The sequence below is a fragment of the Quercus suber genome, unplaced genomic scaffold, assembly GCF_002906115.3.
Source record: "Quercus suber isolate HL8 unplaced genomic scaffold, Cork oak 2.0 scaffold_5, whole genome shotgun sequence".
Taxonomy (NCBI): domain Eukaryota; kingdom Viridiplantae; phylum Streptophyta; class Magnoliopsida; order Fagales; family Fagaceae; genus Quercus; species Quercus suber.
In genome coordinates this window covers 1,103,381-1,122,227 of record NW_027069471.1, presented here as the reverse complement: position 1 = coordinate 1,122,227, position 18,847 = coordinate 1,103,381, and the positions used below count along the sequence as shown (strand labels likewise).

Sequence of the window (18,847 nt, the reverse complement as noted above, 5' to 3'; positions counted from 1 at the left end):
GTTTTTGGGGTTATTTTGGCCATTTTTTAGGTTTTGGGGTATTTTGATCATTTTTTATGTTTTAGTGTATTTTGGTAATTTTTTAGGTTTTGGGAGTATTTCAGTTATTTTTTAGGTTTCTAACGTATTTTAGTCATTTTTTAGGTTTAGGGGGTATTTTGGTAATTTTTTAGGTTTAGGATGCATTTTGGTAATTTTTAGGTTTCAAGGGTATTTCGGTCATTTTGTAGATTTTGGGGGGTATTTTAGTCATTTTATAGATTTTGGAAGTATTTTGATCATTTTTTAGGTTTCAGAGAATTTCAGTCATTTTTTTAAGTTTATGGGGTATTTTGGTAATTTTATAGATTTCGGGGGTGTTTCAGTAATTTTTTAAGTTATGAGGTAATTTGGTAAATTTTTTTCAAGTTTCAGGGGTATTTTAGTCATTTTCTAGGTTTTGGAGGTATTTTAGTCAACTTTTAAGTTTTATGGGTATTTTTCGTAATTTTAAGATTTCAGAAGTATTTCGATCATTTTTTAGGTTTAAGGGGTATTTCGGTCATTTTTAGGGTATTTTAGTCATTTTTTAGGTTTTGGGGATATTTTGGACGTTTTGGAGGTCTTGAGAGATATTTTGCTCATTTTAGAGATTTTGAAGGTATTTTGGTCATTTTAGTAGGTTTTAAGTATATTTGATGATTTTAAACATAACGGGTGTATTTTGGTCATTTTAGAAGTTTTATGAGTATTTTACTCATTTAGAGATTTTGGGAATATTTTGGTCATTTTAGTAGTTTTTGAGCATATTTGATAATTTTAGAGATATCAAGGGTATTTTGGTTATTTTAGAGATTTCATGAGTATTTTACTCATTTTAGAGATTTTGGCGATAATTTTGTTTATTCAAGAGTATATTGGTAATTTTAGAAATATAAGGGTATTTGCGTCATTTTAGGTATTTAATGGTATTTTGATAATTTTGGAGGTCAAGAAGGTATTTAAGTAATTTTAAAGGTACTTGGGTCACATTTGATTAAATAAATGAGTTACTAATTAAATAAGTTAGGTTAGTAATTGATAATTAATTTATATATAAACAAGTCATAAATTAATAAATGAATAATTATACACTCAACTTATTTATGACACAATCTATCCATGAGCCAATTGATTGCCACCGGTAACAATAATTACTTGACTTTCTCTTCACACCTTCGAGTTAAGTTGGAAAATCATTTTGCTTGACATGACATAAGCAATTATGCATGTTGCCACTTGCAGCTGGCCATGTCGTAGCACGTAGGATCAGTTCGTCAATTGCGTGCCTTGACATCTTCTTGGTCTTGCCTGACTGCCTCCAAGCCATAAATGAACGGTCCACTTGTCTCATCTACCACTCTTAAATGTCAACGTCCACATCATCTTATTACCAATATGTACAAAGCTAGCTAGCTAGTCCCATAAATTTCTCTCTCTATAAAATCTCCATCCATCGCACAATTGGGACATAATTATAACCAAAAGTCATCATTAAAAAACTCGTACCAAAAGGCAAAAAAGCACTGTTTATTTGCCTAAGTTTATTGAACCTCGAGGTGTCAAGCGGCTAGAGGGAGCCCCTAAAAGTTGTGACAATCAAGACCCATTATGTAGAAACTGATGCCTAGCCTTGAGCTTCAAATCTGTTGCGCAAAAGCTGACTGGTAAAGATTCCACGGCAGTGGCTGCGAAAGCTGCGGAGCTAGAGTAAGGTTTTGAAAGAAAGGATGATAAGGATCAACGGCAGTTGCTCTGTAGCGAGGTTTGATGATTTGGAGGCATAATACAAAAACTAAAATTGAAGTATTTTTAATTTTTTATATATTTAAATGACTTAAAATAATTTAAATATTATTTAAATTCTATTATCTTCTTTTAAATGTAAAATTATTATTAATATGAACCTTGTAGAATTTGTTTGTTAGAAAGTCTATCAATAACAACAAAAAAAAGAAAAAAAAAAAAAAAGAAATTGACAAAATTTTTCACAGTTTGATATGACAGATTAATAGTGATAAGTAAAAGAAATAGTGATAAGTAAAAAAGTAATGTTAGTGATGAACCTAAATAAAAACTATTAAAAGTTTGTCAACTCAAACTATTGTGAAAAATGTTGTGAATTTTTTTTTTTTTTTTTGTATATTGCTTTTTTTTAAGAAGTAATTCACAATATTTTTCACAACAAATCCTAGGTGCTAAGTTGTTACTATTTCTAATTTGAACATATCACTGAAATTATTTTTTTGTCATCAATAACAAAGGATTTATTGTAAAAATGTTATGAATATAATATTTCTCTTTTTGTTTTTTTATTTATTTTGTTTTTCATTTGATGAAAAAAATATTTTTTATTTATTGACTAATATTTGAGCTTAATTAATACTTTTATAATGAAAGAAATAATTCTATTGATTAAAATTTTGGGGCTCTTTTTTCACTTAGGGCCAGCATTAGGAATTGGGCTTGTAAATGCCAAATGTTAAGAACATTTGGCATTTAAGCCCCAAAACCCATCAGCAATGGGAAAGCTATATCCCATATGCAAAAAAAAATTTGAGATTTTGCTACAGTACCATCTCAAATGTAAGATGGTACTGTAGCAAAATGGTATAAAAAAAATATTTTTTAATGCTTCCTCTCATTATTTTAATTTAACCGGCCATTTATCTTTCTTCTCTCATTTTTCCTCTTTCATTTCTCTATCTTGCTTCTCTCTCTTTCTTTCTGCTCTCTCTTCTTCTTCTTGCTCTCTGATTCTTCTCAGCATCTTCACTCTCTTCGGCAACTCTCTAAATCGGCGGTGGGTATCTAGATCGGCGGTGGGTTTCTAGATTGGTGGTGGGTCTCCGCTTCCTTCGAGGGTGGGTCTCCGCTTCCTTCGAGCTTCGGCGAATTCGCTTCCTTCGAGCTTCGGCGAAGCTTCCCAGTGGCAAATCCGCTTCCTTCAAGCTTCGGCGGTGGTGGGTCTGGTTTTTTCCCAGCGGCGAATCCGCTTACAATTCTCTGGGTTTTTTTTTTTTTTTTTTGTGGTTTTGATGGTCGGATAGGGTGGTGGTGGTGGTGGTGTTGATGGTCGGAGGGCAGTAGGTGCAGCGGCGTGGTTCTAGTCTTTTCTCTGGGTTTTTTTTTTTTTTTTTTTTTTTTTTTTTTTGCGGTGTTGATAGGTGGATAGGGTGGTGGTGGTGGTGGTTGTGTTGATGGTTGGAGGGCAGTAGGTGCAGTGGCGTGGCTTAGGTCTTTTCTCTGGGTTTTTTGTTTTTTTTTGTTTTGTTTTTTTTTTTTTTTTTTTTGTGTTGACGTTAGTTTATGGGTTACCGGTGGTGGTGGTGGTGGTGTGCAACGGTGGTGTTGATTGTGGATCTTGGACAGAAGGAAAGAGAGAGAAGGAACAAATAATGAATAAATAATGTGTTGAATTGGATAATGGTAATGGTGAGATATATTATTTTATTATGTAAAAATATTATTTTAATGAGTAGGATTGAGATATAAAAGTTGGGATGTTGGAGAATTGTAAAATCGTATTGTATAATTGATAAAGTGACTTTTTGAGGTGGTAAAATAAGATAGGATATAGAATTCGGTTGTGAATGTTCTTTTAGAAGACCATCTCAATTGCTTATAGTAGAGAGCCGGCACTCTTGCTCAGTCAAGTGGCAAGCTGATTTTTGATGAGAGATATATCGTTCATGGGAGTTTGGTAGATTACTTAGAGAGATGCAGCTAATGCCTGAGCTATGGGACGATTAATTCTTTCTTTTAAAATTTGCAAGCTTATATTGAATGTTAACATAGTTTTATTGATTATAATCAGTGACAAAATTAGGAACTTTGAGAAATGGTCAACATATTTTGAAGCATTGGATATTCATATACTGGTGGTTGTAATCCAAGATCATGTTATATTTATGCAATATTTATTTGCTTATGCTAACTTCGTTGACCCTTTAAAAAATATTAACATCTTAAGTTTTTTCTACTTCTCAAAAAAAAAGTTTGAAGTTCTATATAAGCATCTGGGAGTAACTTTTGAATCTTGAACATTTTTTCTCTTAAAATATACTTCAAATATGAGTTGTTACCTTTATAAATTACTCATGAAATCTGAATATTGAATTTTATTAACTAATTATATAGCTAATTCAAAATGAATGAAAAAAAAAAAAAGTGTGAACTACTATTTAGAGAAGTGAAACAAAACCAAACAATATAGCAATTGATTCTTTTTAACTCAAAATCAACTATATATATATATATATAGATATATATTTCAGCCATAACAACACTGTTTTATATATATATATATATATATTAATGAGAAAAAAAGCATTATAACAACACTAATATATACTATATACTCAATAAGACAATAATTAACAACATAATATATTATATAGCATTATAAAAGGTTAATATACCGAAATGTAAAAATATTGACAGGCTAGTGTTTTTCTTTTTAAGGATAAACGGCATAACAAAGTAAGCAAAGTTGAAATAGCTTAGAGCATCCACAGTAGGTGTAGCAAATGTGCCAAATGCCAAATATTTGGCACATTTGCCACACCAAACACAAAAAAGACCTCCCATCAAATATTGTATATGTGCCAAAATTATACCATTTGTGTCAGTACCATTGCAAATTTGCAACGGTACGGAAAAAAATGGTAAACCAAAATACTATTTTTTAATCGGCTTTTCTCTCTCCTCTCACTTCTTTAATTGATTTTTTCTCTCCTCACTGTCTGTCTCTCTCTCCCAACTGATGTTTTCTCCCAACCGGTGTTCTTTCCTCAAACCAAACCCAAAAATCTTCTTTCTTCTCTCTTTTCACCTTAAATCAAACTCCAATTCCCAATTCAAAACAAAACTCAGAAATGGAATCATCACAAACCAAACAGATCTTCATCCTGTCAGAGAAAGAACAAAGGAATCGACAATGGAGGCGAGGTAGAGCTTAGTACCAGGGATAGTGAAGCCATGAAGATCGGCATGCAAGCAGTAAGCGAGGTTCGTGAGGGCAAGGTCCGTTGCCGGAGTGTTTGTCACGATCTTGCCTGGGTCCGCCACCAGAGTGTTCATCACGATCATGCTTGGGTTCATGAGGCGAGGTCCGCCGCCAGAGTGTTCATCACGATCAGTTTGACTTTGCAAATTCTGACGTGGGTTTGATTTGATTTTGAAGAATTTTCACTTCTGGATGATTTTTATGCAAATTATGATGTGGGTTTTGCTTATTTTTCAAAAAATTTCATTTTTTGCTTGGTTGTTTGATAATTTTGATGCAATTTCTAATATGGGTCAATGATTTTATTTTGGGTTGTTCGCAATTGTGATGCAATTTTTTTGATGTTGGTTTACTTTGATTCTCAAGGGTTTTGATTGGGTTGTGTTGTGCATATGCAAATTCTGATGTGAGTCTTAGCTCTGAAGGATTTTGTCTGTGTCAAGCTTAATTTTTGGTGCAATCTTGTTATTTTTCAGTTCTTGGATTTGCTTATACTTTTCATTCAAACCCCTAGATGAGGGGTATGAAACTTTTTCTCTTTATTTGATATTGGTGGCTGGTGGTGGCTGTCGGTGTTGTTGTGGCCGTGGATATTGGTAGCTGGTGGTTGTGCCGTTGAAGTTGTTGCTATTGTTGATGATAATGGGGAAGAAATAATATATTATTTTAATGTGTAGTAAATATTATTTTAATGTATAGAATTGAATGATAGAACATCTGATAAATGAGATATTGTAAAATGATGTGATAAAATAATAAAGTAGGTTTTTAGTGTGGTAAAATGACATTTTTTTTTTTGCAACATCTACTGTGGATGCTGCAATGAACAGAAACCCAATTTTTGAGGTGAAGTACGGCGGTACTGATGTATTCACATAAACTAGTAAACAGTAAATGTCTTTAGTTTTTATGGTGTTTCTAAAAGCATTGGTAACAGGTTGTCTGAAAATTTTCCACATTTTAGGATAATGACCTACTTTTTCTGTCTTACGCAATCGTTTTTCTTATTTTCATTCACATCACATTTTTTATTTTAAATCCTATTTTATTCAAATATTATTTATTTATTCTTTTTTTTTTTAATTATTTCTCTTCCTTTTCAAAACATTCACTTGACTCTATGTGCCGTTGAAGTTGTTGCTATTGTTGATGATAATGGGGAAGAAATAATATATTATTTTAATGTGTAGTAAATATTATTTTAATGTATAGAATTGAATGATAGAACATCTGATAAATGAGATATTGTAAAATGATGTGATAAAATAATAAAGTAGGTTTTTAGTGTGGTAAAATGACATTTTTTTTTTTTGCAACATCTACTGTGGATGCTGCAATGAACAGAAACCCAATTTTTGAGGTGAAGTACGGCGGTACTGATGTATTCACATAAACTAGTAAACAGTAAATGTCTTTAGTTTTTATGGTGTTTCTAAAAGCATTGGTAACAGGTTGTCTGAAAATTTTCCACATTTTAGGATAATGACTTACTTTTTCTGTCTTACGCAATCGTTTTTCTTATTTTCATTCACATCACATTTTTTATTTTTAAATCCTATTTTATTCAAATATTATTTATTTATTCTTTTTTTTTTTAATTATTTCTCTTCCTTTTCAAAACATTCACTTGACTCTATCATCATTAAAATCTTAAATCATAATAAGCTATGAGTTGGGCAACCTTTGATACATAAATCACCAACTCTCTGGCTGGTTTCTTCAATTCTCAAAGAGAGTATTTGAAATTTGCACCGAGTACTTCTCGATTGAGGGTCTTGATGTCATGCACCAAATGGCCGTAACCAACAAAATCCAAGCAAACATCTAACTAGCATAAGTTTCATGGGTAAAGAGAAAACCCCATATTTTTCTTTACTCTCACTCAAAATTGCACTCTTTTCTTTTTTCTACTCACTAATAATGGCAGTATGGCACTCACACATGTTCTTTTTCTCTTACGTTCTGTTAATTTCAATGAAAAACCTTATGTGAAATAGTTTTCTGCCACATTTTCCTATGTTTAATAGTATTCAAAAAATGGATCAAATGAAAACTATCTTTTAAATTTTTCTTATTTAGCTTGGCATGTAATAGAATTGTTTTCCACTAAAATTATCTATAAAAACAATTATATTTCACATGAAGCTAAATATGGAAAATAATTTCCATCTCATGCAAAACTAAATATGGGTAGTTAGGAAATAGTTTTCCAACTCATTTTAAGATTGCTACCATACATAGGAAAATGAGATAGTTTTCTCAAAAATATTAATTTTGAAACAAACTGAGCGTAATACAGACAACTTGCATTCTTCACCAAATGGCACCCCACACAATACCACATAAATACTTTATTTTATAACATACCCTAGTCACGTCTTACTCCTCCTAGGTATTAATTTTACCAATTTTGTTACATAAAATTATACTTTGCTTCCTTAATAATATCATTGATTTTTTTAAGAGCAATGCTATAGCCACAAACTCTTCTACAACATTATTACAAACTGCTGAGGTAGTAAATTCTTATTGTTTTGCATCTAAACCTACCACTTGCAACTTTTTTAATAACCAATGATCATTCATCACATTAGCAATTTGTAAAAATAAAAAATAAAAATAAAAAAAATTATAGCTCTATAGCATTTTCCCCCTTTTAAAGGCCATAACAAAAAAAAAAAATGTAGATCTAAAATCTATATATATATATATACACATATACAAGACCAAAAAAATTAGTCCAACAACAAAAATTACCAATAGTAAATCTATAAAAATAAATAAATAAATAAATAAGCTTAATCAACCAACTTTACCCAAACAAACAACCCAACCCTTTAAAAAAAAATTAAATAAAATAATTTTATCCTTACCCAACAATAATGCACACATCAAAAACGCACAAAAAATAATAAATAAATAAATAAACCCTTCGTGGTAAGCAGCATAGCCAAAGACCAAAGCCAACACACTTAACTAGTAGCAAACTTGCCCCATACTCCAAGTCCTAACTTCATCCTTACTCCTAGAGAAACAATGATTCTAATTTACAAAGGCAATAAGTCACTCACATGGCTCACTTGGCCACTGTTACACCAGATAGCGCTTTAATTTGGTGTGAGTTGGATTTGATACAAAGATGCACCCAACAGATATCAAAATTACCAAAAAGTAATTATTTGACCAAAAAGTAGTTACAATGTTTTTTTCCCCCCCTTAAAGTAGGAAATTAGTAGATGAGGGTCGTAAGCTTTAATCATAAGCCAACCTTAAAAAGAGTACTCTGTCTTTAAAGTAGTTTAGACACATATTAGTATACATCCTCACTCTTTTTAAAATCATTTTTTTATAGGTGTGATAGAATTTCAATATATAATATTTGTTTCATGATAATTGCTCTTTATTATCAATTGTTTTTGGTGTAGATAGAGTTCAAGCCCGAGATCTCTTATTCAATGACAAAAGACTTCACTAATTGAGTTAATTAGAACTTACTTTCTAAGATCTAACTTATAGAAAAAATAATCACCATCAAATAATTACTTTTTTGTGAATTTTATTTCTTTATTAAAACCTTAAGCCATGGTTGTTACCATTGGTAATACACCAAACAAAAAAGGTCAACTTTCCTTGATCTTCTTGTTCCTAGACTTCCACGAACATTCTAGAGTTAGGGGTATAAATAAATCAAAATTTCAAATAAAAAACAAGAATGGAAGGTGAAGAGGAAGAAATAGACATAGACGGTCTCATTCTACTGCATCAGTCACGAACGACAATACCTGTTGCTTGTCTGTTGCTTGTGATCAAGGTAATGGAAGTAGACGGGGAGCGTAAACAAAAGAGGACGGATAGGGAAGTGGACGAATACAATATGGATGACAGCAAGGCCACATGACATCCACATGGTGTTAGATGTCCTCAAGGTGACAAATACAATGTGGACAGATCAAGGTCACGTTACATCCATGTGGTTTGAGTAAGTCCTCAAGAAACTTCTTAAGGAAATATCTTGTGTTTCACAACTAGCCCTAATCAACAAAATCTTTATATGGAAAGGATCCCATAAAATAAGTGCCTTTGTGAGGATCTTCCTTATAAGAAAAAGTTCCCCTTCCCCAAGAAAGAAAGAAAGAAAGTCGGTTCTACACTACTATAAAAGCCCCAAAGCCCTCATAAATCAAGGTACGCATAATTCACCCAAGGTTTGGCACTTTAGAGTTTGTAAAGGTTCTAACTTAACTTTCGGAGGGTATTCGGCCGATACCACACCGGTACTCTCTGTAGACTCTTTTCCTTTTTGTTGTGTAGGTGTTGTCTGAAGCATGTGGGAACTGTGCAACTTACTGACGATTTTCGCCATTATCAGTTGACGCCGTCTGTGGGAAAAAAGTTTTGCAAGCCATACTATCACTTCTCGAACGAAAAGTTGCAGGTACTTACTCGCTCAATGGCAACCACCAACAATACCCAAGGAGATGAACCGCGTACCACCGCCCTCGAGAGGCAGGTCCAGCCTCTCACAACAATAGTAGAACACCTCACCAAGCAAAATCATGACCAGGAGGAGCAGTTGCGCCAAAAGAATGTAGCGCTTAACACTTAAAAGGAGGACCAAGAAGGAACCAACGCTGAAAGAAATAATCAAAAGGGGCAGGAAGGCAGCAATGCCCCAAGTAGACATGAGCGAATGGATACAAGCTGTCCATCCGCTGCAGATACTGTTCCACCTCACATGGTAGCAAAGATGTAGATGATGAAATAAAGGATGGATGTCATGATGAACGCCCTCAGGGGATAAGTGTCAAGCAACCTCGACGAACTAGTCCATTAAATGGACTCACCCTTACAGCACTAGTTAGCTCATTCGCCCTTCCACCAAAGTTCCGCATGCCACAAGTAAAAAATTACTACAGGTCCAAGGATCCCTTGAATCACCTAGTATCTTTCAAGACCCTAATGCACTTGCAAGGAGTAGCGGATGAGATCATGTGCAGGGCCTTCCTAACTACACCTGAAAGGCCTCACAAGGATTTGGTTTAAGCAGGTTAACGCTCAATTCCATTGGTACTTTTAAGGAGTTAAGTGCCCAGTTTGCCTCACACTTCATTGGGGGACATAGGTATAAAAAGTCAACTGCATGTTTGATGAGCATTAAGCAACGAGAAGATGAGACGCTGAGGTCTTATATAGCCCGCTTTAACAAAGAGGCCCTCTTTATTGATGAATCTAATGACAAAATACTCATGGCTGTATTCACGAATGGGTTACAGAATGGTAAGTTTTTGTTCTCTTTTTATACAAAATGACCCAAAAACTATGTCGAATGTACTTTACAGGGTTACTAAGTACATGAATGCAGAAGACGCACTACTAGCTCGCAAAGAGAAGCCTAGGAAAAGGAAAAGACAAGAGGAATCCAAACAGGACAAGGGGCGAAAGATAGCAAGGACAGGAGATAAAAGGGATGATAGGCGCTCTAAGCTTCCCACTGAAAGGTTCGCAAGATTCACCCCACTAAACACCTCGATTGATCAAGTCCTGATGCAGATCAAGGATGAAGGAGCCCTGACATTCCTGGCAAGCTGAAGGGAGACCCTAGCAAGAGGTCTAATAACAAATAATGTCGCTTCCACCGTGACCACGATCATGACACATCTAACTGCTATGACTTAAAGCAGTAGATAGAAGCTCTTATCAGGTAAGAGAAGTTGCAAAGGTTTATCAGTAAGGAAAGGATGAACTAGCCCCAAGAAACACTTTCATGAAGAGAAACGAGCATCCCAGACCCCACTAGGAGACATAAGGATGATTGTAAGAGGAACAGCATCTGGCTCGTCCAAAAGGGCACGCAAAACATACCTACGGATGGTCCAGAATGTCCAGTTGACAAGATTCATCCCAAAGAAGGCATGAATCGACAACCTTATCATTGGATTTACAGAGGAAGATGCCAGGCACCTCCACCACCTCACGACGATGTGCTTGTGGTTAGCATTTGAGTAGGAGACTACAACACGCACCAAGTCCTGGTGGATAATAGGAGCCTTGCTGACATCCTCTACTACCCAGCGTTCCAAAGATAAGGATTGATAGGGAACGACTAATTCCAGTTAATGCGCCACTTNTCGCTTAAGTCTCAACACAGTTTCTGAAGAGGTAACCCTTGTGGCAGTTATGGAAGTTATACACTGAATCCTCCAAACTCTACAACGATTGGTAAAGGTAACTGATTTCTACTGCTATATAAAGGCCTGTCTCTGCAAAGGTAAGGGGTTCTTCTTCTTTTCTATTCTTTCTCCGGAAAGAACTTGAGAAACATAAAAACACAGTTTTCCTATCCTCCAGTTTTCTAACTTTACCATCGGAGAATCAAAGGCCGGCCACAACCGGTCTTCTCTGCTGACTTTCTTTGTTTTCTCAGGACTCATCTTACTAGATCAAGAACATCCGAAGACATTCCAGCCCACTGACTCCTTAGAATTCCTTTAAATCTATCAGAATTTCTTGGGAAGTATCAGTTTTATTGATTATAATCAGTGACAAAATTAGGAACTTTGAGAAATGGTCAACATATTTTGAAGCATTGGATATTCATATACTGGTGGTTGTAATCCAAGATCATGTTATATTTATGCAATATTTATTTGCTTATGCTAACTTCGTTGACCCTTTAAAAAATATTAACATCTTAAGTTTTTTCTACTTCTCAAAAAAAAAGTTTGAAGTTCTATATAAGCATCTGGGAGTAACTTTTGAATCTTGAACATTTTTTCTCTTAAAATATACTTCAAATATGAGTTGTTACCTTTATAAATTACTCATGAAATCTGAATATTGAATTTTATTAACTAATTATATAGCTAATTCAAAATGAATGGAAAAAAAAAAAAAAGTGTGAACTACTATTTAGAGAAGTGAAACAAAACCAAACAATATAGCAATTGATTCTTTTTAACTCAAAATCAACTATATATATATATATATAGATATATATTTCAGCCATAACAACACTGTTTTATATATATATATATATATATTAATGAGAAAAAAAGCATTATAACAACACTAATATATACTATATACTCAATAAGACAATAATTAACAACATAATATATTATATAGCATTATAAAAGGTTAATATACCGAAATGTAAAAATATTGACAGGCTAGTGTTTTTCTTTTTAAGGATAAACGGCATAACAAAGTAAGCAAAGTTGAAATAGCTTAGAGCATCCACAGTAGGTGTAGCAAATGTGCCAAATGCCAAATATTTGGCACATTTGCCACACCAAACACAAAAAAGACCTCCCATCAAATATTGTATATGTGCCAAAATTATACCATTTGTGTCAGTACCATTGCAAATTTGCAACGGTACGGAAAAAAATGGTAAACCAAAATACTATTTTTTAATCGGCTTTTCTCTCTCCTCTCACTTCTTTAATTGATTTTTTTCTCTCCTCACTGTCTGTCTCTCTCTCCCAACTGATGTTTTCTCCCAACCGGTGTTCTTTCCTCAAACCAAACCCAAAAATCTTCTTTCTTCTCTCTTTTCACCTTAAATCAAACTCCAATTCCCAATTCAAAACAAAACTCAGAAATGGAATCATCACAAACCAAACAGATCTTCATCCTGTCAGAGAAAGAACAAAGGAATCGACAATGGAGGCGAGGTAGAGCTTAGTACCAGGGATAGTGAAGCCATGAAGATCGGCATGCAAGCAGTAAGCGAGGTTCGTGAGGGCAAGGTCCGTTGCCGGAGTGTTTGTCACGATCTTGCCTGGGTCCGCCACCAGAGTGTTCATCACGATCATGCTTGGGTTCATGAGGCGAGGTCCGCCGCCAGAGTGTTCATCACGATCAGTTTGACTTTGCAAATTCTGACGTGGGTTTGATTTGATTTTGAAGAATTTTCACTTCTGGATGATTTTTATGCAAATTATGATGTGGGTTTTGCTTATTTTTCAAAAAATTTCATTTTTTGCTTGGTTGTTTGATAATTTTGATGCAATTTCTAATATGGGTCAATGATTTTATTTTGGGTTGTTCGCAATTGTGATGCAATTTTTTTGATGTTGGTTTACTTTGATTCTCAAGGGTTTTGATTGGGTTGTGTTGTGCATATGCAAATTCTGATGTGAGTCTTAGCTCTGAAGGATTTTGTCTGTGTCAAGCTTAATTTTTGGTGCAATCTTGTTATTTTTCAGTTCTTGGATTTGCTTATACTTTTCATTCAAACCCCTAGATGAGGGGTATGAAACTTTTTCTCTTTATTTGATATTGGTGGCTGGTGGTGGCTGTCGGTGTTGTTGTGGCCGTGGATATTGGTAGCTGGTGGTTGTGCCGTTGAAGTTGTTGCTATTGTTGATGATAATGGGGAAGAAATAATATATTATTTTAATGTGTAGTAAATATTATTTTAATGTATAGAATTGAATGATAGAACATCTGATAAATGAGATATTGTAAAATGATGTGATAAAATAATAAAGTAGGTTTTTAGTGTGGTAAAATGACATTTTTTTTTTTTTGCAACATCTACTGTGGATGCTGCAATGAACAGAAACCCAATTTTTGAGGTGAAGTACGGCGGTACTGATGTATTCACATAAACTAGTAAACAGTAAATGTCTTTAGTTTTTATGGTGTTTCTAAAAGCATTGGTAACAGGTTGTCTGAAAATTTTCCACATTTTAGGATAATGACTTACTTTTTCTGTCTTACGCAATCGTTTTTCTTATTTTCATTCACATCACATTTTTTTATTTTAAATCCTATTTTATTCAAATATTATTTATTTATTCTTTTTTTTTTTAATTATTTCTCTTCCTTTTCAAAACATTCACTTGACTCTATCATCATTAAAATCTTAAATCATAATAAGCTATGAGTTGGGCAACCTTTGATACATAAATCACCAACTCTCTGGCTGGTTTCTTCAATTCTCAAAGAGAGTATTTGAAATTTGCACCGAGTACTTCTCGATTGAGGGTCTTGATGTCATGCACCAAATGGCCGTAACCAACAAAATCCAAGCAAACATCTAACTAGCATAAGTTTCATGGGTAAAGAGAAAACCCCATATTTTTCTTTACTCTCACTCAAAATTGCACTCTTTTCTTTTTTCTACTCACTAATAATGGCAGTATGGCACTCACACATGTTCTTTTTCTCTTACGTTCTGTTAATTTCAATGAAAAACCTTATGTGAAATAGTTTTCTGCCACATTTTCCTATGTTTAATAGTATTCAAAAAAATGGATCAAATGAAAACTATCTTTTAAATTTTTCTTATTTAGCTTGGCATGTAATAGAATTGTTTTCCACTAAAATTATCTATAAAAACAATTATATTTCACATGAAGCTAAATATGGAAAATAATTTCCATCTCATGCAAAACTAAATATGGGTAGTTAGGAAATAGTTTTCCAACTCATTTTAAGATTGCTACCATACATAGGAAAATGAGATAGTTTTCTCAAAAATATTAATTTTGAAACAAACTGAGCGTAATACAGACAACTTGCATTCTTCACCAAATGGCACCCCACACAATACCACATAAATACTTTATTTTATAACATACCCTAGTCACGTCTTACTCCTCCTAGGTATTAATTTTACCAATTTTGTTACATAAAATTATACTTTGCTTCCTTAATAATATCATTGATTTTTTTAAGAGCAATGCTATAGCCACAAACTCTTCTACAACATTATTACAAACTGCTGAGGTAGTAAATTCTTATTGTTTTGCATCTAAACCTACCACTTGCAACTTTTTTAATAACCAATGATCATTCATCACATTAGCAATTTGTAAAAATAAAAAATAAAAATAAAAAAAATTATAGCTCTATAGCATTTTCCCCCTTTTAAAGGCCATAACAAAAAAAAAAAATGTAGATCTAAAATCTATATATATATATATATACACATATACAAGACCAAAAAAATTAGTCCAACAACAAAAATTACCAATAGTAAATCTATAAAAATAAATAAATAAATAAATAAGCTTAATCAACCAACTTTACCCAAAACAAACAACCCAACCCTTTAAAAAAAAATTAAATAAAATAATTTTATCCTTACCCAACAATAATGCACACATCAAAAACGCACAAAAAATAATAAATAAATAAATAAACCCTTCGTGGTAAGCAGCATAGCCAAAGACCAAAGCCAACACACTTAACTAGTAGCAAACTTGCCCCATACTCCAAGTCCTAACTTCATCCTTACTCCTAGAGAAACAATGATTCTAATTTACAAAGGCAATAAGTCACTCACATGGCTCACTTGGCCACTGTTACACCAGATAGCGCTTTAATTTGGTGTGAGTTGGATTTGATACAAAGATGCACCCAACAGATATCAAAATTACCAAAAAGTAATTATTTGACCAAAAAGTAGTTACAATGTTTTTTTCCCCCCCCTTAAAGTAGGAAATTAGTAGATGAGGGTTGTAAGCTTTAATCATAAGCCAACCTTAAAAAGAGTACTCTGTCTTTAAAGTAGTTTAGACACATATTAGTATACATCCTCACTCTTTTTAAAATCATTTTTTTATAGGTGTGATAGAATTTCAATATATAATATTTGTTTCATGATAATTGCTCTTTATTATCAATTGTTTTTGGTGTAGATAGAGTTCAAGCCCGAGATCTCTTATTCAATGACAAAAGACTTCACTAATTGAGTTAATTAGAACTTACTTTCTAAGATCTAACTTATAGAAAAAATAATCACCATCAAATAATTACTTTTTTGTGAATTTTATTTCTTTATTAAAACCTTAAGCCATGGTTGTTACCATTGGTAATACACCAAACAAAAAAGGTCAACTTTCCTTGATCTTCTTGTTCCTAGACTTCCACGAACATTCTAGAGTTAGGGGTATAAATAAATCAAAATTTCAAATAAAAAACAAGAATGGAAGGTGAAGAGGAAGAAATAGACATAGACGGTCTCATTCTACTGCATCAGTCACGAACGACAATACCTGTTGCTTGTCTGTTGCTTGTGATCAAGGTAATGGAAGTAGACGGGGAGCGTAAACAAAAGAGGACGGATAGGGAAGTGGACGAATACAATATGGATGACAGCAAGGCCACATGACATCCACATGGTGTTAGATGTCCTCAAGGTGACAAATACAATGTGGACAGATCAAGGTCACGTTACATCCATGTGGTTTGAGTAAGTCCTCAAGAAACTTCTTAAGGAAATATCTTGTGTTTCACAACTAGCCCTAATCAACAAAATCTTTATATGGAAAGGATCCCATAAAATAAGTGCCTTTGTGAGGATCTTCCTTATAAGAAAAAGTTCCCCTTCCCCAAGAAAGAAAGAAAGAAAGTCGGTTCTACACTACTATAAAAGCCCCAAAGCCCTCATAAATCAAGGTACGCATAATTCACCCAAGGTTTGGCACTTTAGAGTTTGTAAAGGTTCTAACTTAACTTTCGGAGGGTATTCGGCCGATACCACACCGGTACTCTCTGTAGACTCTTTTCCTTTTTGTTGTGTAGGTGTTGTCTGAAGCATGTGGGAACTGTGCAACTTACTGACGATTTTCGCCATTATCAGTTGACGCCGTCTGTGGGAAAAAAGTTTTGCAAGCCATACTATCACTTCTCGAACGAAAAGTTGCAGGTACTTACTCGCTCAATGGCAACCACCAACAATACCCAAGGAGATGAACCGCGTACCACCGCCCTCGAGAGGCAGGTCCAGCCTCTCACAACAATAGTAGAACACCTCACCAAGCAAAATCATGACCAGGAGGAGCAGTTGCGCCAAAAGAATGTAGCGCTTAACACTTAAAAGGAGGACCAAGAAGGAACCAACGCTGAAAGAAATAATCAAAAGGGGCAGGAAGGCAGCAATGCCCCAAGTAGACATGAGCGAATGGATACAAGCTGTCCATCCGCTGCAGATACTGTTCCACCTCACATGGTAGCAAAGATGTAGATGATGAAATAAAGGATGGATGTCATGATGAACGCCCTCAGGGGATAAGTGTCAAGCAACCTCGACGAACTAGTCCATTAAATGGACTCACCCTTACAGCACTAGTTAGCTCATTCGCCCTTCCACCAAAGTTCCGCATGCCACAAGTAAAAAATTACTACAGGTCCAAGGATCCCTTGAATCACCTAGTATCTTTCAAGACCCTAATGCACTTGCAAGGAGTAGCGGATGAGATCATGTGCAGGGCCTTCCTAACTACACTGAAAGGCCTCACAAGGATTTGGTTTAGCAGGTTAACGCTCAATTCCATTGGTACTTTTAAGGAGTTAAGTGCCCAGTTTGCCTCACACTTCATTGGGGGACATAGGTATAAAAAGTCAACTGCATGTTTGATGAGCATTAAGCAACGAGAAGATGAGACGCTGAGGTCTTATATAGCCCGCTTTAACAAAGAGGCCCTCTTTATTGATGAATCTAATGACAAAATACTCGTGGCTGTATTCACGAATGGGTTACAGAATGGTAAGTTTTTGTTCTCTTTATACAAAAATGACCCAAAAACTATGTCGAATGTACTTTACAGGGTTACTAAGTACATGAATGCAGAAGACGCACTACTAGCTCGCAAAGAGAAGCCTAGGAAAAGGAAAAGACAAGAGGAATCCAAACAGGACAAGGGGCGAAAGATAGCAAGGACAGGAGATAAAAGGGATGATAGGCGCTCTAAGCTTCCCACTGAAAGGTTCGCAAGCTTCACCCCACTAAACACCTCGATTGATCAAGTCCTGATGCAGATCAAGGATGAAGGAGCCCTGACATTCCCTGGCAAGCTGAAGGGAGACCCTAGCAAGAGGTCTAATAACAAATAATGTCGCTTCCACCGTGACCACGATCATGACACATCTAACTGCTATGACTTAAAGCAGTAGATAGAAGCTCTTATCAGGTAAGAGAAGTTGCAAAGGTTTATCAGTAAGGAAAGGATGAACTAGCCCCAAGAAACACTTTCATGAAGAGAAAACGAGCATCCCAGACCCCCACTAGGAGACATAAGGATGATTGTAAGAGGAACAGCATCTGGCTCGTCCAAAAGGGCACGCAAAACATACCTACGGATGGTCCAGAATGTCCAGTTGACAAGATTCATCCCAAAGAAGGCATGAATCGACAACCTTATCATTGGATTTACAGAGGAAGATGCCAGGCACCTCCACCACCCTCACGACGATGTGCTTGTGGTTAGCATTTGAGTAGGAGACTACAACACGCACCAAGTCCTGGTGGATAATAGGAGCCTTGCTGACATCCTCTACTACCCAGCGTTCCAACAGATAAGGATTGATAGGGAACGACTAATTCCAGTTAATGCGCCACTTGTCGAATTTGGAGGAATAAGGGTACACCCACTAGGAGCAATCACTTTATTCGTAACAATTGGAGATTACCTGCAGCAGATCACCAGGGATGTCACATTCCTAGTTGTCGACTATTCATCCACTTACAATGCCATATTGGGTCATCCTACCCTTAACTCATGGAAGGCCTTAACCTCGACTTACCACCTAATGATAAAATTCCCAACCGAGTACGGAGTGGGAGAAGTATAGGGAGATCAAGTGGCGGCGCGCAAGTGCTACATTAGCATGTTAGAGATGGATGACCATTTGTAAACTATGTGTATAGAGGAACAGCGAACAGTGGCAGAACCAATGGAGGAGTTGGAAGAGGTAATCTTGGATGATGCCAGGCTCAAACGAACGACCAGGGTCGGAACTCTAGCTGGCCCACTGATTGGTCAGGCACTCACAACATTTCTGAAGGAGAACTAAGACGTATTCGTC

The 18,847-nt window shown here is 35.0% G+C and overlaps 1 protein-coding gene across 1 annotated transcript; it reads left to right on the top strand.

The window, feature by feature from the left end:
• The first annotated feature begins 17,212 nt into the window (after positions 1–17,212).
• LOC112017125 (uncharacterized) lies at positions 17,213–17,875 on the top strand. The gene has a single exon (XM_024049595.2). It carries the CDS (start codon positions 17,213–17,215, stop codon positions 17,873–17,875), a length of 663 nt encoding a protein of 220 aa, XP_023905363.2.
• Positions 17,876–18,847: the final 972 nt, after the last annotated feature.